The sequence below is a fragment of the Cnephaeus nilssonii genome, assembly GCF_951640355.1.
Source record: "Cnephaeus nilssonii genome assembly, chromosome: 20".
NCBI lineage: Eukaryota > Metazoa > Chordata > Mammalia > Chiroptera > Vespertilionidae > Cnephaeus > Cnephaeus nilssonii.
The window spans coordinates 37,711,421-37,737,265 of record NC_137091.1 but is presented as its reverse complement, the minus strand read 5'-3'; the positions used below and the strand labels follow the sequence as shown (position 1 = coordinate 37,737,265).

The window sequence follows — 25,845 nt, the reverse complement described above, 5'->3', positions numbered from 1 at the left end:
CAGCCTGGGTCCCCCCCAACTGTCCTCCCCTGCAGGTCTGGTCGCCCCTAACTGCCCTGCCCTGCAGGCCTGGTTGTCCCCACTTCCCTCCCCTGCCAGCCTGGGTCCCCCCCAACTGTCCTCCCCTGCAAGCCTGGTTGCCCCCAATTGCCCTCCCCTGCAGGCCTGGTCACCCCCCCAACTGCCTTCCCCTGCAGGCCTGGTCTCCCTCAACTGCCCTCCCCTGCAGGTCTGGTCACCCCCAACCGCCCTCCCCTGTAGGCCTGGGTCCCCCCCGCCAAATGTCCTCCCCTGCAGGTCTGGTCCCCTCCCAACTGTCCTCCCCTGCAGGTCTGGTCCCCCCCAACTGTCCTCCCCTGCAAGTCTGGTCCCCCCCCAACTGTCCTCCCCTGCAGATCTGGTCGCCCCTAACTGCCCTCCCCTGCAGGCCTGGTTGCCCCCAACTTCCCTCCCCTGCCGGCCTGGGTCCCCCGCAACTGTCCTCCCCTGCAGGTCTTTGCCCTCCCCTGCCAGCCTGGTCGCCCCCAACTGCCCTTCCTGCAGGCCTGGTCACCCCCAACTTCCCTCCTCTGCCTGCCTGGTCACCCCTAACTGCCCTCCCCTGCAGGCTTGATCGCCCCCAACTGCCCTCCCTTGCAGGCCTGGTCCCTCCTAACTGCCCTCCCCTGCTGGCCATCTTGTGTCCACATGGGGGCAGCCATCTTGTGTTGGAGTGATGGTCAATTTGCATATTACTCTTTTATTAGATACAATTATTAACTGTTAACTATCCTGCACCCACCTAAATAAAAGAAGTATGTGTCTTATCATTTTTTTTTAATCATTTTACCTTTTATCCAATCCCCGAAGGTTCTCCCCATGCCCCTTTGCTTTCTCCCGCCTCTCCAATCTATCACCAATGGATTTCATATAACCCACTTACATCTCCTTTGATTACAATGTATAAAACAAGGTGAAGAACTGCCATTCTCCAGAGCATTATCCCAATCTGTTGAGATCTGCTTCCCGGCAATTGTTGACGGTTTGGCTCAAATAAACTCACAAAAATTCTTTACAAGTTTGAATGTTTTTACGTTAGCACACACATACGCACGCAAGACTTTTGACAGCTTTTTATTGTAAGACCCTAACATAAAAGCAAGCTGAGGAAGGGGGGATACAGGAAAATGGGGACCCTCCCCCAGACTCTACTCATTCCCATAAACATCAAGGAGAAAGATAGGAATCCTGAAAGGAAAAGAAAAGGAAATACTGAACAACCAGGCTAAGGTCTGCTCCACACCTGGATCCTATGTCAGAACCAAGGACTAGGGAAGGAAGAAGGGACACCCTCTATTTGCCAGATGACTGTCAAAGTTCACCAGCCCGGCCGGCCTCAAGCCTCCAGGAGCTTCCCCAGGAAGCGGAGGTTGAGGATCTTGAACTGTTCATCTAGGTCCATGTGGACGATGCCATCCTCACCATCAATGCTCAGCAGGACTCCTGTGGCTTCCCGATCCTCGCCCAGGATGACCTTCACCTGGAGAGCGGGTATGGCGTCAGGTCCATGCCAGCAGCCCAGTGCCCGAAGCCCAGTGCTCACAGCCATGTCCCTCCTTACCTTGTTGTTCTTGGTGGGGGTGATGGGCTCCAGGTGCTCACTGGAGATGCTGACAACCTTCTCACTGTCCTTCAGGTACACAGAACACATGCCTCCCTGGGGGTGGGGACAACCTGGTTAGCCTGACCCGCTCCCAACATAGGACTGATGCTCACACGCAAGGGACTCGGGCTCAGTGCTCATTCTAAGAAGTCACTTTTCCAAGGTGACACGGCAGGAAAGGCCAAGGCTAGGCCAGGTTCCAAGGCCTGGAGTCTGGTATGTAGGGGCAGGGTGACCAGATCAGCAAGAGAAGCATCAGAATGAAGCCACCTTAGGCCAAAAGGGACACTGCTTCTCAGGCACTTAACTCTTCATCCTAAAATGGCTTCAGATTTTTCCACACACCTGCTCCTCCTGGGCCCTATCTCAGGGATGGCCCTACCATCCCTCAGTCCTCAGCCAGACTCTGAACCTTGTCTTGGCTCCTTCACTGACAACCTCCAGCTCTGAGGCCTGTCCATTCAGCCTCCTGAGGGTGTTTCCCTCCTCTCCTCCTACCCGCCGCCCCCTTCCGCAGGCCCTGTAGTGCAACCTGACCTTCCCCCAGCTTTGTCCCCAGGCTCACCACCCATAACCTTGATAGAGCAACATAGTGAATTAATCCCAAAAAACATATCTGATCCCTGCTTAGATTCTTCCATGATCTCCATGTCCTCAGGACACAGTCCACATTCCCCAGGCTGACATGTGACTTGGCCCCAGTCACTTCTGTGGCTTGGTTCTTTATGTTCCAGACATGATGAACATACTTCAACTCCCCATAATGTGCCAGGCTTTCCCTCACCTCTAGGCCTTTTGAGTCCTCTCTGTCTGGAACACACTGAACCACCTCTCCAGCCACTGACTCCTATTATTCTTCAGGTCTCAGTGCAGGTGTCTCCTCCAGGAAGCCCGCCCTGACCCCTCCAAAGTTGGTAAGGTGCCTTCTCTGAGTTGGCATAGCTCCCCTTGCCCTCTGGGCTTCCCCTATTCCAGCTCTGGCCACTCGGGCAGTGTCGGGGGCATGTCTGGTAACATGTCCCACTAGAATGTGAAATCTGTGAGGGCAGAGCCTGGAGCTGTCTTGCTTGGTCTCTGATGTTTAATTAATTCACTATTTGCTGGTGAGCCAAACAAGGTGCCAGTTCTTCAACTAAGAACTGGGACTACTTAGGAATAAAGCACAGGATTAGTAATCAAAAAATCACCAGGGCAAACTTAAAGCTTTTAGGCAGAGGTCCATGAGGAAGAATTATGTGGACCTATACGATATAGACCTGAAATAGCCTGGGTGCTTTCCTGAAGATAAAGAGAAGTTAACTAGACAAAGAATGAAAGGAAGAGAGTTCTACACAGAAGAAAGTGATGAGCAAAGGTCCTGAGGGTAGAGGGAACTCGGTGACTAAAAAATGGAGAGGCCAGTAGTGCTGGAGCAGGGAGAACCCAGGGGCTGTGGGTGCCTAGTGCTGTGGGTGAAGCCTGGCTCAACAGCATTCAGTCCATGTTACTGAACTGATCTCAGAAGAGTGTCTCACAAAGTAGCCATACTCATGGGTGTCAGTCATTATTCCAGGCAGCGGGAACCCCAGTGATGAACACAACAGACTTTATGGAACACCCAAAGGAGAGGATGCCTGCCTACCCACCAGCCTGGGCCCCACTTACCATGACACTGCGGATGACCCCCGTCTGCCCCACCACTTGCGTATCCAGATAGGTGTCCCGCACTTTCACCTGGATGTCAGTGGTTACCCAATCACTAGAGTTCTGCTCAATGCCTGAGCCTGGTGTATGTGGGTTGTAGCCACCAGGGGAGGGCGCTCCAGGTGTCATCGGACTGTAGCCAACAGGGCTCGGACTGGGGCTGGCCTGTAGGAGAAAGAGGGGCAGTACTGTTGGGAACAGGTCATCTGAGCTGGTTGTCCTTAAAGGCCTGACACCCACCCTAGGCCACCACCCTCAAGGGACATGCCAGCTAACCAGCACCTGATAGGCCATGGGCGAGGGTGTAGGGTGGTAGCTGGCCGGAGAGTGGGTGTTCTGGTAGCCAGCTGGGCTTGGTGCCACCTGGTGGTAGCTCTGGGGACTAGGGCTGGGCTGGTAGGAGCCTTGTGGAGAGGGGGCAGCATAGGGGGAAAACTGGTCTGTGTTGTACCTGCAGAGACAAGGAGCGAAGGGGCCGTTTGTTGGGGGCAGGGAAGAGGAAGTGGTGGCACTGGGGAGAGTTTGGGCAGAGTTAATTAGGGCTACCCCAGTGGACTCACATGGCTGGTGTCCCTGGTGTCTGTGGGTTGTACTGCGGGTTAACCTGCGGAGATGAGGGGTCTGGGTAGCCAGGTGTTTGGGGATTGGGGGTACCCCCGTAGGCCTGCGGGGATGGAGTGGGCTCGTCGTCGAAGGCGTACTCATATTCTTCCTCAGCCCTGTTGGAGAAAGAAGTCTGTTTAAAATGGTGATCATAACAATGTAGCAAATGCTTCCAGAACACCACTGTAACCAGACAAACTGAGGCAACTTCACCCTTACAACAGCCTCATCTGGAAGCTTCCATTTCACAGCCGAGGAGACAAGAGTCAGAGATTAGGCTGCCCAGAGTCACACAACCTGTCACATGACCAAAGTCACACACACTGTCTCCAAACCCAGGTTTTAACCAGTGTGCTACTGAGTCGGAAAGATTATTTTGCCCCACCATGCCTACTCCTTCACAGACCAGCCAGGGCTGGAAGCTGAGAATTCAGGGTGAGCCTCTCCTCCCAGACACCCAGCATAAGTCACACGTGGCACACACTCCCAGTAGCTCAGAAAACCTTGTGCCCTCAGCAACTGGTCCTCACCGTGATGGCGTGTTAGGGTTGTTGGGATCCCAGGCCCCACTCTGGGCAGGAGTACGGCTGCCATCATGCAGGGGTGTCTGCGAGCCGTAATGCGGGGTGCGGCTGCCTGTAACAGGAGAGATGTATGTGTCCTTCAGCTCTGTCCTATCTCCAGTTCCCCTTCATCACGCCTCCTCCCTGTCCCCTGGGGAGCACTCACCATCCTGAAGAGGTGTCTGAGAGCCATACATGGGTGTGCGGGAGCCAGAACCATACATGGGTGTCTGGGAGCCATACATGGGTGTCCGCCCATAGGTTGAGTTCATGCCACCCGGGCGCCGTGAGCCCCTGTGGACAGAGACAACTAGTGGGGTGAGTGGGCCTTCTCACCACCTGATAACCCACTCCCAGCCCTGCCCTGGCCCAGCCCGTACACTGTGGTGAGCCGCTGACGGTCTACAGAGATGGTCTGGCAGGTAGAATGCAGCTCCACTCGGGCCGTAGACTCCGTGGCATCCTTCACCACACCAATGTAGCCTGGTGGAGAGTAGGAGGTCAGACTGGGTGGGCTCTCCTTCACCATGCCCCCTCCCCAGGCCTCCACATGGCCTTCAAAGATCACCTTTATAGGGCCCCTGGGAGATGCGCACAGTCTGGCCGATGAGCTCATTGTCTCTTCGCCCCCGACCCCTGCTCATGCCACCACTGCTGCCACCTGGGCTACCAAAGCCACCACGCTGACCTGAGGAGGGAAAAGAACATCACCAGTCCCAGGGCCATGCCCTCCCCTCACATTCTGTGCCCAGCTAGGGTACCCACAAACCCTCTCTTCACCAGTTTGACTCTCCTCCTCCCCTGCTGGGTTAGAAGCCTTCTCTGGGGTTCCGATCACAGCCCTGACCACCTTGGGCTGTCACTTTGGGGTGGGGCCTGGTCTCCAGTAGGCTGTGAGCCCCATCTGGCTGAGCCAGCCCAGAGTAGGCACTCAGTGACTGTGGGCTGAACCTCCCTCCCCAATCCCCAGACACAGCCCCATCCTGACTCCCCCTCACCTCCAGCACTGGGGTGCATGGGGCTGCTGATCCGGGGACTCATTGGGGCAAAGCCACCCAAGGTGAAGTTGGTCACATCTCGTGGCTAAAGGAGGAACAAGAAGTGAACTGACAGGCAGGGTCTGGGTGACTGAGCCCAGCCCCCTTGCCAAACTGCTTGCCTGCATTTGAGAACAGTTCCTACTTGAACCTTCCGGCCACCATCCCCACCTCCTCCTGGTGACAATACCTCAATTTCCCTTTGGGGAAACTGCCAGCACTCCTGTGCCATCGTGGGCCTGTTAATCAAGAGGCCCTAGTCGAGGAGTGGAACTGAAATGTGGTCATCAGGAATTTAAATCCCTAGTGACACAAAAACTGCAAGCCATGGACTTCATCATCCCATTTGCAGGGCCTTAAGGAAACCACCTCCTAGTCCCAGCTACCCAGATCCCAGGCCTGATTTTCTTTCTGATACCTGGTTCTACAGAACCTTCCTGCAAATACCACCTCAGGGCCTTTGCATTTGCTGTGTCCCTGAGATATTCTTGTGGCTCTCCATACATACCGTATATTCAGGTTCTGCTCAAATATCACCTAAGGCCTTTCCTTAACCTCCTCTATCTAAAGCAGCAGCCCCCATCATTCTCTATCTCCTATCATTATCCTTAATAGACCATAGTAGTTAAAACAAAACAAAACAAAAACACGAAGGAAAAAGCTAGGAAAACTTTCATTATAAATGTCTATTAGACATTTTTCTCTTTAATGCCCATAAACTTCCTTTGGGTTTCTCACAAACACAAAGAAAGTAATGTAAGATGAAAATGAAATATATCATGTTAACAATGTTATTAATGTCCATGTTACCAGTAATATTTCGCCTTTAAAACTTACGGGCTTTTAAAAAATCAGAACCATTTTTCATCTGTTAATGGATTAGAGCAGCAGAATAAACTTAAACTTCAAATTCCATCATGCAATTTTGTATTACTTTTAAAATATACACACCTCGCCCTAGCCAGTTTGGCTCAGTGGCTAGAGCGTCGGCCTATGGACTGAAAGGTCCCAAGTTCTATTCCGGTCAAGGGCACATGCCCAGGTTGCATGCTCAATCCCCAGTGGGGGGCATGCAGGAGGCAGCCAATCAATGATTCTCTATCATCATTGATGTTTCTATCTCTCTATCCCTCTCCCTCCCTCTCTGAAATCAATAAAATATATTTTTTAAAATAAATAAAAAATAACCACACCTCTGGCAGAGAGAGTCCTCTCCTTTGTAGTTCACCTTCCCATCCTTCCTACCTCCCACAGGGGCAGCATATACACAGCTCTAGCAGAAAATATGCAAGTTAACCTATACAGCATATATGCTAACTCTCTGCTAAGGAAGGATGCTCTGTTCCATTGACAAGGACAACTACAACAAAGTTGAACTACTTTTGTTTTTTCTTAAGGTTTTTTGTTTGTTTTTTAAATTTTATTTATTTCAGAGAGGAAGGAACAGGGAGAGAGGGAGGGAGGGAGGGAGAGAAAGAAATATTAATGAAGAGAATCATTGATTGGCTGCCTCCTGCACGGACCCTATTGGTGATCAAGCCCACAGCCACAACCCAGGCATATGCCCTGACTGGGAATCTGAACCATGACCTCCTGGTTCATAGGTCGATGTTCAACCACTGAGTCATACCAGCAGGGCAAAGATGAACTACTTTTAGATAACTAGTTTTGGTAACCAGATTTTCTTAAATTTAAAATAGGTATTATGGCCGAAACCGGTTTGGCTCAGTGGATAGAGCGTCGGTCTGCGGACTGAAAGGTCCCAGGTTCGATTCCGGTCAAGGGCATGTACACTGGTTGCGGGCACATCCCCGGTGGGGGGTGTGCAGGAGGCAGCTGGTCGATGTATCTCTCTCATCGATGTTTCTAGCTCTCTATCCCTCTCCCTTTCTCTCTGTGAAAAGTCAATAAAATATATAAAAATAAAATAAAATAAAATAGGTATTATGTTGCCCCAAAACTATTTTGGATCACTTTACAACATTCGTAAACAAAATAGTATTCTAAATGTATATTATTATATTGACCCAGGATAAAATTCACTTAAAGAAAGAAAGCAAATTAGAGTAATGGAGTCAAAGGAAATGAAGCAGGCATTATCAATAGCACCATCAAAACTCATACTGTAACCGCAGCCACACACCCAGAGTAAAGACTATTGTAGTAAGAGGAATGTTCTATAGCAGTCACAAATAGCAACTATATAGACTGTGGAACAAAATCAAATACTTATATTTGAATATGTCTATGTTTGATCATCTTAAAACAAGAGATATTTAGATATACCTCTTATTCAACGAAATCCTAAGAGCCTCCCATTAGGTGAATGAATAGTATCACTGACCAGATTAATGAAAAGTATAAACCAGCAGATCTGTCCCCTCTCCCTTTCTGAACCAATCCTTCTTCAAAACACAGAATTAAGCCTGGCCCTGTGTCGTTCAGTGGTTGAGCACTGACCTATGAACCAGGAGGTCATGGTTTGATTCCTGGTCAGGGCACATGCCCTGTGGGGGTCATACATGAGGATGCCAATCAATGATGCTCTCTCATCATTGATGTTTCTATATCTCTCTCCCTCTCCCTTCCTCTCTGAATCAATAAAAACATTTTTTAAAAACACAATAATAAATAAAATGATTATATTTAAAAAAAAAACTTCCCTGTTAAGGCAGCAGGCAAAACACAAAATTATCACATTTACTTAGGAGAATTAAAAGTGAGGTATATTTTGAGCCTTGGTGGGATAGCTCAGTTGGTTAGAGCTTCATCCCAACACACCATGGTTGCGGGTTCGATCAGGACACATATTAATGAATGCATAAATAAGTGGAACAACCAATTGATGTTTCTCTCTCTCAAAAAAAAAATGTTTAAAGGTGTATCTCTAGAACATAAGAATGAAGATAAAATTAAAAAATAAAATAAAAATAAAGCAGCACCCCTCCCCCCATCATTCTCTATCTCCTTTTCCTGTTTTATTTCTCTTCCTAGTGCTTGTCATCACCCCACATTGCACGTTGTGCCATGTATGTACTTATCTGTTCACCTCCAAAGTAACAGCTCTGAGAGGACAGGTTTGCCTCTTATCCACTACTTTTCTCATGTCTGGCACTTAACAGGTGCTCAATAAAACCAAATGAATGAAGGATTTAGTCAACAGCTCAGACACCCAATAAGCCTTTTTCTTCACACTTTGCTGAGGACCTGACACTGACATCTGCCCCTCTAATTCTCTCCAAGCCCATTCTTTGTCTCTCCTGGGGTCAGGGAAGGCTGGAGAGCCAAGCCAGGCACCCATTACACAAGGTGCCACCATGCTCACCTTACCTTTGAGCCCCCAGCCAGCACCAGGTGACGTGTCTTGCAGACAAACATGCCCCCGTTCTCCACCAGTTTTTTGCAATGCAGGAAGGCAAAGCTGCGGAAGAGATGGCGAATCTCACCCTCCCGGCCCTGGAGGAAAAAGAACGGTCACTCATGGCTGTGCCCCACCCCTCCTCTTTCAGACGCAGCTGATGGGCAGGAGCTCATACTTACTGAGTGGGGGCCATCAATGACCTTGACGATGTCTTTTACATGGATGTTGTTTTGTTCCGAGTCCAGGGCCACAGCAAATCGGTTGTCCTTCTTCCGAGTCACAGCCTGGTGCCTGACAGTCACCACCTTCCCATACATATTAAGCACCTATGGAGGGAGAGGGGGGATACTGAGGGGTGAAAGTGGAAATGGTGACCTGGAGTAAGGCTTCCCTTAAGTGGGATGATCCTTCCTTGTGGGAGACTGCAGGACATCTAGGCTCCCTGGCTCTGGGTCAACCGAAATGTCAGAGCGCCAGCCCCTAGGCACTGGGTCAACCAAAACGTTCCCAATCAGACTCCACCCCCTTGATTGAACACCAGGAACTGGAGAGATGGGCAGAGGAGTAGATTCTAACATAATAGCTAATGTTTACCTGTCATTCTGTACCAGGCAGGCCCCATGCTAAATTATTCATATAAGATTTTACTGAAGCTTCAAAGCTTCCCTCTGAGATGGATGCTGTCATGATTCCCATCTTACACAGGGGGTGTCTCAGGCCAAGAGAGGGCAAGTCAGCAGCCCAGGGTAACACAGCACCAAAGTAACAGAGCTGAGATGTGAATCCAGAGTGCAGGGTTCTAAGCACTATGCTGTGTGGCTCCCACATCCATGAGGATGGGTGAAGGGGAAGAGGGTACCTGCAACACCCCTTACTTTAACAAGCACCGAATATCTGACCTCAGAAATTCATTCACAACTAATTAAGTAGATGCTGCCACTATCTCCATTTTATAGGTGGGAAGCTGAAACACAGAAAGGGTAACTGACTTGCCACTTGCCTAATCTCACAAAGCCAGCTACGGGTGACAGAGGCAGGTCTGCCACACACAGCAGTCTGGGCTCTTACCTGCCATACTCTGCCACCTCCCAGGATGAAAAGAGAAAGAGAGGAAGCCCCCTAAAAATAAGCCCTGCCAATGAGTGCAGCACACACACCTGGAAGGTCTCCCGCTCTAGTCGCACGATGACACCCACGGTCTGAGGGTCCAGCTGCACCAGCTCCCCCCATTCGTGCTGGCCCCCAACATCCACACCTGATGCCGTCTCTGAGCAGAGCTGCAGGTCCCGGGGGAGCACTTTCAGCTGCCAAGAGAGGGAGAGGAGTGAAGCAGGGCCCAAATGGCTGGCCTGCCTTGCCTGGGTCTTCTCCTCGGACCACATCCAGCCAGCTCCCACCCTTCTGACCTACCTCATGCATGGTGAGGTCGGAGAAGAGGATGACAAAGTTCTCCTCCACTCGCACAATGAGGCCTGTGTCACCCTCGAATCGGCCAGCAATCACCTTCACATGATCCCCCATCTTGAAGTATTTCCTAAGTTCCTGGGCCGGGAACTCTAGCATGTCCTGGGGATTGGGTGTGGGGACAATGAGCAGGTAAAGGCACCACAAACCACCTGCCCCACCCATCCTCAGTATCCATTCAAGTTCTCGAAAAGACCCTAGCCAAGACCTACTCCAGGCTCACACCAGACTACCTAGGCCACCGGGACAACCCTCAGATCGCCCCAGACAGTTGAACTCAGATAGGATATCAGCCTAGACAACCCTTTATCCCACGGAGCCAACCTGTCCCCAGACATGACACCAGACTCAACACTATCTCAGACCCACCTGGAGACAGCCTCACCCTAGACACACCATGCTAGCCTAGACAAGCCCTCGGACTCACAGACACACACACACACACACACACACACACACACACACTCCTATGCAAACTAAACCCAGCACCCACCTTACATTACTCATGGTTACAATGTCATGCCCTCATCCCAGTATATACATGTGGACAGTAGGATACCCACCTTGAGGTCCTCATGCTTGGGCATGATGGTGATCTTGTTGCCGTCCACACTGAGAATCTTGCCCTGCAGGTTGATGAGCTCACCCTCACATACCTCCACATTGTCCCCAGGCTGGAAGTTGTGCTCCCTTTCCTTCCCTGCAGGGGCAGACATGGGGCTGACATGGGGGCTGCCTGCCATGAGCCACCTGTTCCTCCGTGGCCTAAGTTACAGACAAAAGCAAATACCTGTGCTCTCAGTCACCACCTCCAGGTCAATGCCCTCCGGCTGGTCCTCAAACTTCTCCAGCTCAGAGAGTGTGGGCTTCACACCCTCTGTGATCTGAGCCCCAAGAGACAAGGGGAAGAAGAGGATGTAAGCCAGTGTCACAGACCAGCTGAGTGGGCTAAAGACAGTGAGAATTATTCCCCTAGAGACACTCCTGACTTGAGGGTTACCTTGAAAGACCTAGATAACCCACTGCTCCAGGGCCTGGGCTGCAGGAGGGAAAGCTTGGCCACCCCACTCCCCACTGCCATTAGCACGACCCTCTTTGGGACCCTCACCACAGCAGACATGGCGAAGCTCTTAAACAGAAAGCCCTTCCGGCTGTAACGGTTCCCCTCGAAGATGAGGAAGTCACCATCAGAGGCAACATCACCCCCCAGGGACCTGGGATTTTGTGAGGGAGAGAAGATTGGAAGGGAAGGTTAAGAAGAGAATCTGCTAAAAGGGGAATATGTAATACTTTCAACAATAAAGGTTAAGAAAAAGAGAGAATCTGCTGTACTGTCTCCTCCACTGGCAAGGGAAGACTTCAGGATGACCATCCCAGGCCATCCCAACACATACCCTCTTGGAGTGATCTCTCACAGAGAGGGGCCGCCACACAGCCCCCACCTTCCTGCACTCCACTGCCCCTTCCCTGCTTTGTCTGTCACCACAGCGCATCATGCACTGATGAACTACTGTGTGATTAATCTTCCTAACCAGAATGGCAGCTCCAGAGGGGCAGGGACTCCTCTTTTTCCCCTCTAAGTGTCTGCACATCACAGACACACAGTAAATACCAGTTGGACAAAATTTCAGAGTTAACATTCATGGAGCACTGAGCCCGTGCCTGGCCTGGACACACACTACCTCACTGACTCCTCCCCAAAGCCTGTGACATCAGTAATATGCTCTTCATTTTCCAGGGAAATGAGGAAATGAGGCTCGGAGAGGCCTACCACATGGCCCAGCCGTGAGCCTGAGACAGGATTCAAATGCAGGGGAGGGACAGCGAAGCCTGTTCCTTAATTCTACTGGCCCTGCATGTGGGGTGGGAGAGACATTTAGTTCCTGTTCCATGCTTCTGGAGTGGAGAGGGAAAGCCTCTCCCATGCCCCAAATGGGAAATGTAAGGAAGAGCAGGCTGAGCTCCTCCTGCCATTCACTCAAACATCTGCTCATTCACATGGTGCATTTGGGAGAGGGACAAGCATGCTCTGCTGGCTATGTCAGGGCACTGTTGCCTCAGCTCGCTGGGGGGCAGGAGGGGTCACTCTGGTTTGCTCTCGCCTACACAGTAAAGGAAGGTTCAGTCGGGTGGAGACCAGTGGTGTAAATGGGTCAAATTCAGTCATGGGAGGTATCAGCCAGGTCCTGGGATCCAGATCAAAAGGCACATTCTAATATGTAGATGATGAAAAACTGTCTGCCTGACTCACAAGGGGTTCCAGAACAAGACCAGAGGGAAAGTGTCACTGGCAGCTCTTGTTTCTCCATATCCTCCTCTCCTGCCCTTCCTGTTGGAAATCCTGCTGGATCTGGAATGCTGGAATCCCTGAGCTGCTCTGAGTTCCATCCAGCTGGGGAGGGGAGGGGAGGAAGACACCCTGAGGGGTAGGGGCTCTATACCCTCATCTTGTTTGCATGGGCATCAGGGTATCAGGGAGAGAGACTTCATAAAACCTGGCGTGTCGATAAATCCCATTTCAATATATGATACCATTAAACATGCTTACTACATGCAAAGTGATACTCTGTGCACACATGCATATTAATTCATTCAATTCTCCCTACAATCCAAGGAAGCAGGGGTTGTTATTATTAATGTTTGTAAGCAGAGGAAACTGAGGCATGAGGATGCTAAGTGACTTGGCTGAGGCTATACTCACAGCTAACCACTCCCAAACTGAACCTGTCAGGGGTCCATCCCTGTGAGGGAAACTGCGAAGGCACATTCTGCACCACAGCTCTGGGAACCCAATCCAGACAGTCCCCAAGGACACTCACCTAATCTTCTCAGCGTCAAACAGCCTCTGTGGAGGCCGTTTAAACTTCTTCCTTTTAGCAATCCAGTCTTTCTGTGGAAGAAAAGGGGCATGGGTGGGAAGGTGAGGTAGGAGGGCTTGGCCACCAGCTGGGATAAAGCATTCCCTCTCCCCCAGAGGCATCACATCCCCAGGGTACCAAACTCATGCGGGCCTTGATGCGGTCATAGTCGATGCGTGGGATCATCTTCAGAGAGATGGTGTTTTGGCTGGGCTCCACATAATCAACCTGAGAAGGACAGGTGAGTGATCAGGAAGGGCCCAGCCCTCCCTCCCTGACCCTAGACACAGGGAAAAAAGAGATAGCAGGAAGGATAGGGATAGAGGGTGATGGGAAACCAGATTCCTGACAACTCTCAAGTTCTCTCTCCAGCCTGTCTCCCCTCAACTCTGAAATTGACTATGCTTGCTTGACACCTCCACTTAGATGGCTAAAAGGTCCCTCAAACCTAGCACAATGAAAACTGACCTCCTGATTTCCCCCAAACCTGCTCATCTCCCACTCTCCTCCCATTCCATCCTTCCTTCTGCTCAGGCACACCTGGGAGTAACTTTTAACTCCTTTCTTTCTCCATATCCAATCTGTCACAAATCCTGTCAGCTCTGACTTCAAAAACTCTGACCTCTTTCCCCTCCTCTACTACGCTAACCTTAGTCCTGAACCACCATCATGGCCACCTCCACCATGGAATCACTAGTCTCCTCACTGTCTCCCTGCTCCTGTGGTTCCATATAGTCTATTCAAGGGTTTCTCAGCCAGGTAACTTTTTTTTTTTTTTTAATTTATTGAAAGGCAATTCTTTATTGTGGGGGGCTGTTCCGTGCTTGTAGAATGTTAGCAGAATTCCTGGCATCTATCCATTAGATGCCAGAATCAACTCTGCAGTTGAAATAACCACAAATGTCTCCATACATTGCTAAAATATCCCCTGGGGGCAACGTCCCCCCAGCTTGAGAACCAGTCACCTGAGTAATTCTATTAAAATCAGAGTCACGCTGTGTCCCTTAGAGCCCTCCCATCTTACTCCAGTAAAAGCCAAAGCCCAATGATGGGCCTCCCTGAGCTCATGACCTGCCACACTGCTTCAGCAAGAGATGGTCCCATCTCATGTCCCAATACATTTCCCCAACAACTCCACATGCCTCATTCCCTCACCTCTTTCAGATCTTTACTCAACATGCTTTCATCATGCACAGAATTGTCACCCATTTCCTGTGCACTCATGACAAAACCTAGGCTCTGCTTCACCTAATCTGAGTGGGGTGCTGCTCTCTCCACTAGGAAAGGGGCTGGAAAGGAGAGGAGGGGAGAACAGAGGAGCAGAAGTGTGGACATGAGTCCTGACCCCCTTGGCCACCCAACCCCATGCAGAGGCACCTGTGCAATGTCATCCTTATAGATGCCTCGCTTGAGGCGGACCCAGGATTTGGGCTTCAGGTTGGCCACCTCCTTCACCACTTTGAGCACATCTGTCATTTCCTTGATGGGCACCATCTGCTGGTTCCAGTAGCCAAGCCGCAGGTTGCCCACACCCTCGATGGCCTGCTTCACGTGGGTCTGCTTATAGGCCTCCACGTAGATGTAGCCCTTCACGTGCTCTGGTGCCACTACCGATTTAATCTGCAGGGGCTGCAAGGCCGAGCCCATGGGAGAAAACAGTGAGACACAACTGCTAATAACAACTGTCACCTAGGCAGTCACTCTTCCAGGAATTTATCCCACAGAAACATGTTGGCCCAATGACATGGATACAAAGATGTTCACTGCAGTTGTATATTATAGCAAACAAACAAGACTGGAAACAAGACATATATACTAAAAACTTATTAGAATGTGAAGACAACCATGCTCAGAAGTTTACAGCTGTAAATGTCAACTTAAAAAAAGAAAAATAGCCCTGGCTGGTTTGGCTCGGTGGATAGAGCATCAGCCTGTGGACTATAAGGTCCTGGGTTCAATTCCGGTCAAAGGCACATGCCGGGTTGCAGACTCAATCCCCAGTAGGGAGCATGCAGGAGGCAGCCAATCGGTGGTTCTCTCTCATCGTTGATGTTTCTCTCTCTCTCTCTCCCTCTCCCTTCCTCTCTGAAATCAATAAAAATAAAGAAGTGTAACGCAAATAAACCTATTTTTTAAAAAAAGAATGGGGAAAAAGAAAAGATTAGAATGGAAACAAATGAAATAGAGAATTAAAAAAAACAAACAATAGCGCCCTGGTCAGTTGGTTAGTGTCATCCCAATATGCCTAGGTAGTGGGTTCAATCCCCGGTCAGCCCAGATATAAGAATCAGCCAATGGCCCTAGCCGGTTTGGTTCAGTGGATAGAGCGTTGGCCTGCGGACTGAAGAGTCCCGGGTTCGATTCCGGCCAAGGGCACAGGCCCGGGTTGTGGACTCGATCCCCAATAGGGGGCGTGCAGAAGGCAGCAGATCAATGATTCTCTCTCATCATTGATATTTCTATCTATCCCTCTCCCTTCCTCTCTGAAATCAATAAAGAAATATATTTTAGAAAAAAAAGAATCAGCCAATGAATGCATAAATAAGTGGGACAACAAGTTAATGTTTCTCTCTCTCTCTCTCAAATCAATTTTTTAAAATTTTAAGAAAAACAACAGCAAAGCACCTACAAGCAAATGTTGCTTCTTTGAAAAGATCAAAAGCTTTGACAAACCTTTAACAAGAATGATCAAGAAAAAAAAAAGAGAAGGCTCAAATGACTAAATTCAGAAATGAAAGAAATAACAAGGCAATACCATGGACAACTGCCTGCCAGCAAATTAGATAACCTAAATGAAATGAACGTTTTCCATAGAAAGACAAACTACCAAAACTAACACAAAAAGAAATAGAAAATCTGAATAGGCATGCAAGAAGCAAAGACACTGAATTAATAAAAAAAAAACAACAAAAAAAACACCTTCCACATAAACACAGAAAGCCCAGAACTAGATGGCTTTGCTGGTAATTCTACCAAACATTTAAATAATTAACATCAATCCTTCAGGAAACTCTTTTGAGAAGAGAAGGAAGCATTTCTCAATTCATCCTATGATTCAGGATTACCCTGAGATGATCATAAAAAACTACAATATCCCAATATCCCTTATGAACATAAATGCAAACATCCTACATAATAAAAAGGTAATATGCAAATTGCATCACTCGGCTACGCCCACGATTGGGCTGGCTGGAGGCGCGGGGGGGGGGGGGGGGGGGAGCTGGAGGCGCGGGGGGCGGGACTCAGGGTGGCCGATTGGCTGGCAGTAGGAGTGGGGGGCGGGGACTCGCGAGTCCCCGACCCCCGCTCCTCCCACCGACCCCCGCTCCTCCCACCGGCCTAAACGGCCGACGCTGTGGAAGAAGACGCTGGTGATGGCCCATTGCGTGGCTGCTGGCAGCAGTTTTTCCGCCAGCAGCAGTTTTCCTCTGACCACCCGCCGACCGGAGCGCCTTCGATTGGAGTTCCTCTCGGGGTGGCCGATCGAGCTGGCGGGAGGCGCTCTGATCCGTGGGTGGTCAGAGGAAAACTGCTGCTGGCGGAAAACTGGTGCCGGCAGCCAGGTGAAAGTCTATTGCACGAAACTTCGTGCAACGGGTTTCTAGTCTTTAATAAAATAGAACACCAAAACCAGCAATAAATAAAAAGGATCATCCACCATGACCATAACTTTTTTTTTATTTTATTTTATTGATTTTTCACAGAGAGGAAGAGAGAGGGATAGAGAGTTAGAAACATCGATGATAGAGAAACATCGATCAGCTGCCTCCTGCACACCCCCTACTGGGGATGTGCCCGCAACCAAAGTACATGCCCTTGACCGGAATCGAACCTGGGACCTTTCAGTCTGCAGGCCGACACTCTATCCACTGAGCCAAACCGGTTTCGGCACCATAACTTTTATGGAATGTGAATTATATCTCAATTTTTTAAAAATGTTTTTATTTATTTTAGAGAGAGAGGAAGGAGAGGGATAGAAACATCGATGAGAGAAACATCCATCAGCTGCCTCCTGCATGCCCTCTACTGGGGATAGAGCCCACAACTTGACAGGGAATTAAACTGGTGATCTCTTCATTATGGGTCAGTGCTCAACAACTGAGCACACCGGCTAGGCTACATCTCAATTTTTAAAAAAACACACAATTAGCCCTGGCCATTTTGGGTCAGTGGTTAGAGCGTCGGCCCAAGAACCAAGGGGTCACGGGTTCAACTACTGTCAAGGGCATATGCCTGAGTTGCAGGTTTGATCCCCAGCCCTGGCCAGGGTGTGTGCGGGAGGCAACCAATCGTTACGTCTCTCTCACAGTGATCTTTCTTTCTCTCTCTCCCTCCCTCTCTCCTTTCTATTTCCTCTAGAAATCAGTGGAAAGATCCTCGGGTGAGGATTCATAACAACAAAAAACATACAATTAATTTATTTCAGCATCAGTTGTGACAGTGAAAAATGGGAACCACCTTATATTTACTGGGCATGGAAAGATGATTATGGCACTGACAACAGGCTTGCTGCAGAATTATGTGTACAATAAAACACCACTTTGTGTTTTTTTTAAAAAGCAAGACATAATTTTCAAAATGCAGAGAAAATGGTCTGGAAAGACATACAAACCAATAGTAATTACTTGTGAAAAATGGGACTCAAATATGGAGAGATTTGAGCTTTTGTAATATGTGTACTATTTTGCTCATTAAAAACAAAAACAGTCCTAGCTGGTTTGGCTCGGTGGATAGAGCGTCGGCCTGCATATTAAGTAAGAAAGTTACTATACAATATGCAGTTACTCGTAACCCCATTTTCACAAATTTTGAGGACACTCTTCCTAAGGTTTTTCCTGGTTCACAAACTGAGAATTATATCTCTGACAACAACTACATTTATTGAACACAAGCTGCTGGACATGTCCCCAGCTGTTTAATCCTAATGATGCTGAGGCCCTAGCAGGGCCCAGAGAGGGGAAGTGGTTTGATCAAGGTCACAGAGATAGGAAGTGGCGGGACAGAAACCCTGGCAGTCTGAAGAAAGATCTGTGCCCTTAATGCAGCATTTGCTGCCCTCACTCATGATTGTGTGCTGAGTGAGCCCCGAAAGGGCAGGGACCAGCTCTGGCATGGTCACCACTGTATCCTCAGCTTCTCCCAGTGCAAGCACCAGCCCAGAGGAAAAGTTCAGCAAATGTTTGATGACTGTGTGAAAGGAAGGAATTCTCCAAGACAGACCTGTTCCCTGACGCCCTTAGTCAAACTGTCCCACTGTAGGACTCTCAAACAATAAGAGATGACAGCTACCCAACAGGGTTGGTGAATAGGCAAAACTCACTCTCAGGTAGAAAAAGCTCAGGAAGCAAAATGGCTGACTTCCAGAGGGCTACAGGGGCTTGGGAACCCAGCCAGAAATGCAGAAAGAGAGAAGACAGGGCACACAGAACGCTTCAATTTAAGGAGTGGTTTTTTCCTAGCTGAAGCAGCTCACTTAACAGGCAATGGTAGCCTTGAATCTACACTCTCCCTCCCTCTGGGCTTTGTCCCCCCGCCCCCAAAGCTGCTTGCCTACACGTACCGTGTCTGTGAACTGGTAAGCAATGAACTTGCGCATCAAGGAAATGGCTGTGGCCCGTTCCTCTCCAATCTGGAAGAGAGGCAGACTTATGAGACAAGATGAGTTGGAGGGCAAGACATGGGAAAGAGGACAGGAGATAACAGTAAGAGTCATCAGGCAAGAAAAAGTAGGAGAGAGAGGAACATGAGAGATGGAGAAATACAGAGCGCGAGTGATGAACAGCATGAAAGACAAAGGTGGGAGACAGTGAGGCAGAGGGGAGAGAGAAGAGAGAAGGATGGAAAGGCAATCAGGCCAAGGAAATTCAGGACAGACACATGGACAGTTCTCCCAGACAAAGCCACCTCCCTCATTTCCCTGTCTCCCCTAAGCCATGACGCCAGAGCACACACCTTACATTTGACAGTCCACAGATTTGGATCCCTAGATAGGAGAGGGAAAGAAAGCCCTTTAGTGAAATTGTCTCATCATGAAACATACAAAAAAATCACACCCATCCTTCCTCTTGCTCCACACCCTCTCCTTTCCCCCTTCTTCCATACACAAGGAGAGAGAAAGGTGCATCTCACCCCTCCCTCCTTCCTCCTCTCACCCACCACTGCCTGTGTGACTGTGTCCTGACTTATTTTAGGAATGACTTGGATGGGCACATCACCCAAGTACAGTACAAGGGTTCCACCTCAGCCCTCCTGTCCCACCCCCTTACTTGACTCCTGGGAGCAGCTGCTGCTGAGTGATGTCATCAGAGAGCTCATCAGACCCTCCATACACCCTGGAGAGAAAAGACAGTTGGGAAGAAGAGGTGAAGCTCTGTCAGACCCCAACCCTTCCCACAAGGGGACCACCTCTCCTGGTCCCCCAAGCCCCCATCCCATGCACTTACGTCTCTCCCACAGATGACTTGGCATATTTCTTCATGTAATACTCGCCTAATTCTTCTTCTCGCTGGTCCCTGGGGTGTGTGGAGAGGGGGGGAGGGATAAACATGAATGGAAGGTTGAGGAGAAAAGATGGGCTGATCCACCCCCAAAACTCCCTGTGGGAGCCAATTTCACCACTTTCCCCCTCCCTTCTTACCTCCAGAGGTTCTGTAGGCGGCGAGCCCCAGAACGGTCTTCGTCCAGGACAACATTATCGATATTGGAGGCTGCAGAAGAATGGGCAGATGGGTGAGTAAGAGAAGGTGAAGAGCAGGGGCCTGGAGAAAGTAGTGGGGCTAAGAGGGCCAGAGGTGGGCCTTGGGGAGAACACACCTCACTGAGGAAACCCCCAACTCTCATCCCCCAAATCCTGCTCAGGTTTCTGCTTCTCATGAAAAGACTGTCCAGCTGTTCCCTATCTCACAGCCACTGACTAAACACACCCTGAATTCCATCCCACGCCACCCATCCCTGCATCCCTACCTCCTACAATACTCATACACAAATATACACCCACTTTCCCAGGCCAATCATGGCTAGAGGCCGGACCCAGAACCCCCTTACTCTGGACCCTAACATGAGTGAAAGACCCCAGGGACAAACAGGGATCAGGGATGAGGGAGGGTGCCAAGGGCAGGAAAGAGGAGATGTCAGGATATGGGAGGAGGGTTGAGGAATCACACTTTTCAGATTCTTACCTTCAATCTCTTCTACTTGGAGGAAGAGGAGGTGGTGGTGGTAGTGGTGGTGGTGGTGGTGGTGGGCGAGGGCAGACAAAGTATGAGCCAAATTATAGCAGCAAAATCAACCAATGGGTTGGGGGAAGGGGAAGGGAGGGGCACAGAAGGTTGAAAATCAAAAGTAAAGGCCAGGCACCAGGTGGTTGGGGGAGAAGCCGAAATGTATGAGGTGCACAAAACGGAAAATAACAGGGAAGGGGGGCACTGGCCCAGGAAGTGGGGGGTATCTTGGGACAGGGCCCACCCACCCTATAACCCCCAGAAAGGATTTACGGGGCCCTGGGATCCCAGAGTCCTCTCCCCACAATACCTACCACTCTACAGCCCCCGCCCCCCAACTCATGGGCCTCAAAGGAAAAGGGTACGGAGCTAGCTGATCTCTCTGGCAAGGACAGAAAGAAGCGAGGTGAGGAGGGTGGGGGTTGGGATGGTGCAAGGCATGGGGGTGCAGGATGGGCTCTCAAGACCCTCTGGGTCACATCCCCTAGTGGTCTTCTAGAGGTGGGCCCACACACACCTTTCTCTAGGATGTCCTCTGCTCCATCTTCCCATTGGTCCTCATCCTCATACTCATCGTCCACATCTGAAACAAGGCCAAGTGGTCAGGGGCAGCAGGGGCAAAGGGTACGTAATGACAACAGCTTCCAGGAAAACTCCTTTGGGAGATGGGCACAACAAACCCCCATCTTCCAGGTCAGGATACTGAGGCTCAGACGGGTGAGGTACTCACCTGAAGCCATAGGGCTGCTCCAAGCAGCAGGGTCAGGTCTCCTATGAAAATCCCCCTGGCTCTAAACCACCCCTCCCCTCAATCCCACCCAGAGATCCATCTTAAAAAGAAAGATCTAAGTAAGTAAGCAGAAAAGTTTCCTCTCAACTATCAAGGGAAGACAGATATATCGTTGTTGTTTTTTAAAGACAGAATTCATGGTTGATTAGTGTTATTATTATGCTCTTACATTTATAATGGCTACCGCTTATTGAGATTGTACTATGTGCCCTACCCTGTTCTGCATACTTGCTAGATTCCTCACTGAATCTTCCTGGAAACCCTAGGAGTTATCATCATTGTTCCAATTTTATACGGGCTCTGAGACCCAGAGAGGTTATCTAACCTGCCCAAAGACTCTCAACTGGTACCTGAGAGGCAGCCTAGCTTCAGGGTCTATGCACTTCAATACATTACAAATACTCTTCTGTATGCATCAAATACTACACTGAAAACTTAAACAATAGTGATACTAGCACATGATGAAACAACCCAAAGTGTACAGATGATGTTAAGTGTACAGCAAGTCTCCCTCCCATTTCTAACCCCCACCATCTCAGTCTTCTTTTTCAGAGGTAACTCTGTAACATTTCTTGTCCAGAGATAATTTGTGCATATATAAGAAACCCCCATCACTATTCTCTCTCTCTCTCTCTCTCTCTCTCTCTCTCTCTCTCTCTCTCTCTCTCACACACACACACACACACACACACACACACACACACTTTTTTTAAACACTGTTCTGTACCTTCCTTTTTCTGAGCAGTAACACTAGCTTGGAGCTCTTGCACAGCAGCACATGCCTCATATGCATATGCTGTCTGATTTCTGCTCCATAATTTGTTTTTCCAGGCCCTTATCATCAATGAACGTTTAGGTCACCAAACATTTGCAATTGCAAAGAGGATTGCAGCAAGTGTCTTTGTCTTCATGTTTTCATGTACCTCTGTGAGTTTAACTGTGGGGTGAATTCCTAAAAAGGAACTGCTGTATCAAAGGGCCCCTGCATGTTAAGCATTAATGGGTACAGCCACATATGTAGCCTTTTAATAGGCAGTGACCGCCCTAGCCAGTTTGGTTCAGTGGATAGAGCATCAGCTTGCGAACTGAAGCGTCCCAGGTTCAATTCCGGGTTGTGGGCTTGATCCCCAGTAGGGGGCACTCAGGAGGCAGCCGATCAATGATTCTCTGTCATCATTGATGTTTCAATCTTTTTCTCCCTCTCCCTTCCTCTCTGAAATCAATAAAAATATATATTTTTTAAAAAAGGGCAGTAACCCAAACACTCCCATCACCAACACATAAGTATCCCTAGTGGCCCACATCTTGGTCATATGGCATATTATCCATTCTTTTCTCTTGATTTGCGCCCATCTGCTATCTTAGACCTTTTCTCTAAGCAAGGACTCCCTGCCCCTCAGCCTTTGAGAAAGGACCGAAGCTCTCCAAGAACAGGAACACCCAGAGCATCTTCTGCCCCTCTGCTCTGTTTTCCCCGGGGGTAAGAGAGTCCCCAGAAAATGGAGGGTGGTGTTCCAAGTCACTCCCCTTTACATGGGTGTGGGGAAATCAAGTATTCTCATGTATGGCTGGTGGGTGCATCAACTAGTGTGACCTTTTCAGGGGCTGATATTTGGCCACAGATATCAAAAGCTTTAAAAACATATGCCTCCTCTTTGCCTAGCAATTTGACTTGTAGGGATTTACCATGTAAAAATCTGTGAGGTATGTGTTAGATGAAAAAAATCATTTTCACTAATTGTAATTTAGCATTTCCCATCAATTATGAATAATGACAACAAACCACAGCAGTATTGGCAGTGAAATCTGGTATTACAGCTACAGTTATATCAAAATCATTCACTCATTGCTACTTCAAAATTAGACTCTTACCAGACCCTCCCTCCACTAAACATAGCTAATTAGATGTGTTAATGATGTTCCTTTAACAGTTTGACACTGTGTTTTAATATAGTTGTTCTCTTTGGAAACCTATGTATTTTGTTTTACACATTTCAAAACATAACTCTAAGAACAGATCCATAGACTTTATTAGACTGCAAAAGAGGCCACACACAAAAAAAATAAGAATCCTGATCTAGACAATAACTTGCATATGTGTGTCAAAATATGAAGATACTCACAGCAGTGCTACTTAAAATACTGACAAATATAAACTTCAATGTCTAACAAGAGACTGTTTAATAAATAAAACACATTATGGAACACTATGCAGCCAGCGGAAAAAATTGCTATTTCAGTGATAATGATAGTTGCTAATGTGTATTGAGCACTTGGGTGCCACAGGTTGTTCAGAAAACTTTAACACCAATTGACTTTTTAACCTAAATTATTTAGGTTATATCCACCGCCACAAGCACTGAGTGAGAAAAGCAGTTGATAGAACAGCATACATAACGTGGACCTAAATAATCGCAAATAAAAAACCACCCTGTTGTCCAAGGGCCCTCTCTAGGCTGGGCATTACACTTTGGGTTGCCATCAGCCGTAAGTGCTTTATATGCATGGTCTCCCAAATCCTCAAATTATCCCTGCTGAAGTAGGAAGAACTGTTTGTCCCCTTTGCACAGAGGGGACAAGAGGCTCAGAGAGACATATAGCAACTTGCCCAGAGTCACATGGAAAAAAAAGCAAAGCCAGGCCAGGAGGGACCAAGATCTGTTGGCCTCTACTACCCTGTCCTGTTGTCTATCTCTAGATCATCTGAGCTTTCCATGACAAGCACAGAGTATTATCAGTTTTTTAAAGGGTAATAATGGTACTGTGATTGTGTTTTAAAAGGACCTATCTTGCCCTGGCTAGGTAGCTCAATTGGCTACATGTTATAATCATATGCCAAGATTGCGGGTTCAATCCCCAGTCAGGGCACATACAAAAAACAATTAATGAATGCATAAATAAGTGGAACAACAAATCAATGTTTCTCTCTTTCAAGTCGATAAGTTTGTATTTTTTTAAAAGAATCAACCAACGAATGCATAAATAAGTGGAGCAACAAATCAATGTCTCTCTCTCTCTAAAAACATTAAAAAGTTATTTTAAATCAATTCATTTTAAAAAGAAATTAAGCCTGGCTTAATTTGGTTATAACATCAACCCATGCACCAAGAGGTCCCCAATTTGATTCCCAGTTAAGACACATGCCCAGGTTTCGGGCTCAATCCCCACAGGAGGAAAGGGGATGCAGGAGGCAGATAGATGTTGATGTTTCTCTCTCTAAAATCAATAAAAACATTTTTTTAAAGAAGAAATTTTAATACAACAAAAGGACCTATCTTTTAAGAATATATATACAGAAATATTTGGGGGTAAAATTATGTATTTGAGATTTGCTTCAACATCATCCAGCAGTAAGTGGAGGAGGAATAAGTAAAACAAGCTGGTACTAAGCTGCTACCTGTTTTTTTGTTTGTTTTTATTGTTGTTAATCCTCACGTGAGGATATTTTTCCATTGATTTTTAGAGTGAGTGGAAGAAAGGGGGAAAGACAGAGAGAGAGAGAGATACTTCAATTGGCTGCCTTCTGCATGGCTCCCCGACCAGGGCCGGGGATTAAGCCTGCAACCAAGGTACGTGACCTTGACCAGAATCAAACCCAGGACCCTATCTCGGGCCGATGCTCTATCCACTGTGCCAAACTGGCCAGGGCATATTTGGTTTTTAAAAAATACTTATTTATTGCCCTAACCGGTTTGGCTCAGTGGATAGAGCATCGGCCTGCAGACTAAAAGGTCCCAGGTTCGATTCCGGTCAAGGGCATGTACCTTGGTTGCGGATACATCCCCAGTAGGAGGTGTGCAGTAGACAGCTGATCGATGTTTCTCTCTCATCGATGTTTCTAACTTTCTATCCCTCTCTCTTCCTCTCTGTAAAATATATTTTAAAAATAAATAAATAAATAAAAATACTTATTTATCGATTTCAGAGAGGAAGGAAGAGGGAAAGAGATAGAAACATCAATGATGCAAGAGAATCATCAATCGTCTGCCTCCTGCACGCCCCCCCACCAGGGATTGAGCCTGCAACCCAGGCATGTGCCCCAACCTGGAATCGAACCATAACCTCCTGGTTCATAGGTCGGCCCTCAACCACTGAGCTACACTGGCTGGGCTAAGCTGTTAACTGTTGACACAAGATGATGGAACATGGGGGCTCCACATACCATCCTACTATTGTGTTTGACATTTACCAAATGTTGTTTTGTTAAGTACATTCAAGAAATAGAACTGAAGTGGAAATCCAGCCTCTGCTCAGCATTCGCCAGCCCTGGGACATACCAGCCTCATCCAGAATGAAGCCACCATGGCGGGGTTTCTTGGGAGGTCGGTCATCATCTTCTTCCTCTTCTTCCTCATCATATTCTTCCTCCTCCTCCTCCTCCTCTTCTTCCTCGGGCTCTTCCTCCTTCTCACTGCCTGCTGCGCTCCGCCGCTCCTCCCCTACCTGCAAAGTCAGAAGGGATGGGACACCAGAGTTCTTCAGCCCAAAATCCAGACACCAATCTCCCTACCCCCAAATGTGACTTCAGCCCACTCTGCTCTGTGTGCACACCCTTCCATTCTGGCCAGGTCTCTCTGGTAGCCATCCTCTCAGTGACAGCATCACCATCTACCTGACCAATATC

At 48.5% G+C, this 25,845-nt stretch overlaps 1 protein-coding gene across 3 annotated transcripts in view; it reads right to left on the bottom strand.

Annotated features, from left to right (window-relative positions):
* Positions 1-1,097: 1,097 nt before the first annotated feature.
* SUPT5H (SPT5 homolog, DSIF elongation factor subunit) overlaps positions 1,098-25,845 on the bottom strand; it is a 31,857-nt gene continuing 7,109 nt past the window's right edge. For 2 of the 3 annotated variants that reach the window (XM_079799439.1, XM_079799438.1), the window contains exons 3-30: positions 25,499-25,664; positions 20,949-21,014; positions 20,390-20,401; positions 19,849-19,918; positions 19,655-19,723; positions 19,478-19,543; positions 19,164-19,194; positions 18,772-18,840; positions 14,589-14,840; positions 13,350-13,439; positions 13,173-13,243; positions 11,462-11,567; positions 11,144-11,237; positions 10,917-11,053; positions 10,300-10,455; positions 10,047-10,193; positions 9,069-9,215; positions 8,859-8,984; positions 5,490-5,574; positions 5,060-5,179; positions 4,872-4,974; positions 4,658-4,785; positions 4,459-4,564; positions 3,886-4,044; positions 3,608-3,776; positions 3,287-3,490; positions 1,601-1,696; positions 1,098-1,519 (exon numbers count right to left, since the gene is read on the bottom strand). In XM_079799439.1, coding sequence (XP_079655565.1) covers positions 1,376-1,519; positions 1,601-1,696; positions 3,287-3,490; positions 3,608-3,776; positions 3,886-4,044; positions 4,459-4,564; positions 4,658-4,785; positions 4,872-4,974; positions 5,060-5,179; positions 5,490-5,574; positions 8,859-8,984; positions 9,069-9,215; positions 10,047-10,193; positions 10,300-10,455; positions 10,917-11,053; positions 11,144-11,237; positions 11,462-11,567; positions 13,173-13,243; positions 13,350-13,439; positions 14,589-14,840; positions 18,772-18,840; positions 19,164-19,194; positions 19,478-19,543; positions 19,655-19,723; positions 19,849-19,918; positions 20,390-20,401; positions 20,949-21,014; positions 25,499-25,664 — 3,189 coding nt within the window. In that variant the 3' untranslated portion in view covers positions 1,098-1,375. The remainder of the gene's footprint in view (positions 1,520-1,600; positions 1,697-3,286; positions 3,491-3,607; positions 3,777-3,885; positions 4,045-4,458; positions 4,565-4,657; positions 4,786-4,871; positions 4,975-5,059; positions 5,180-5,489; positions 5,575-8,858; positions 8,985-9,068; positions 9,216-10,046; positions 10,194-10,299; positions 10,456-10,916; positions 11,054-11,143; positions 11,238-11,461; positions 11,568-13,172; positions 13,244-13,349; positions 13,440-14,588; positions 14,841-18,771; positions 18,841-19,163; positions 19,195-19,477; positions 19,544-19,654; positions 19,724-19,848; positions 19,919-20,389; positions 20,402-20,948; positions 21,015-25,498; positions 25,665-25,845) is intronic. The other variant, XM_079799440.1, reaches the window with a different exon arrangement.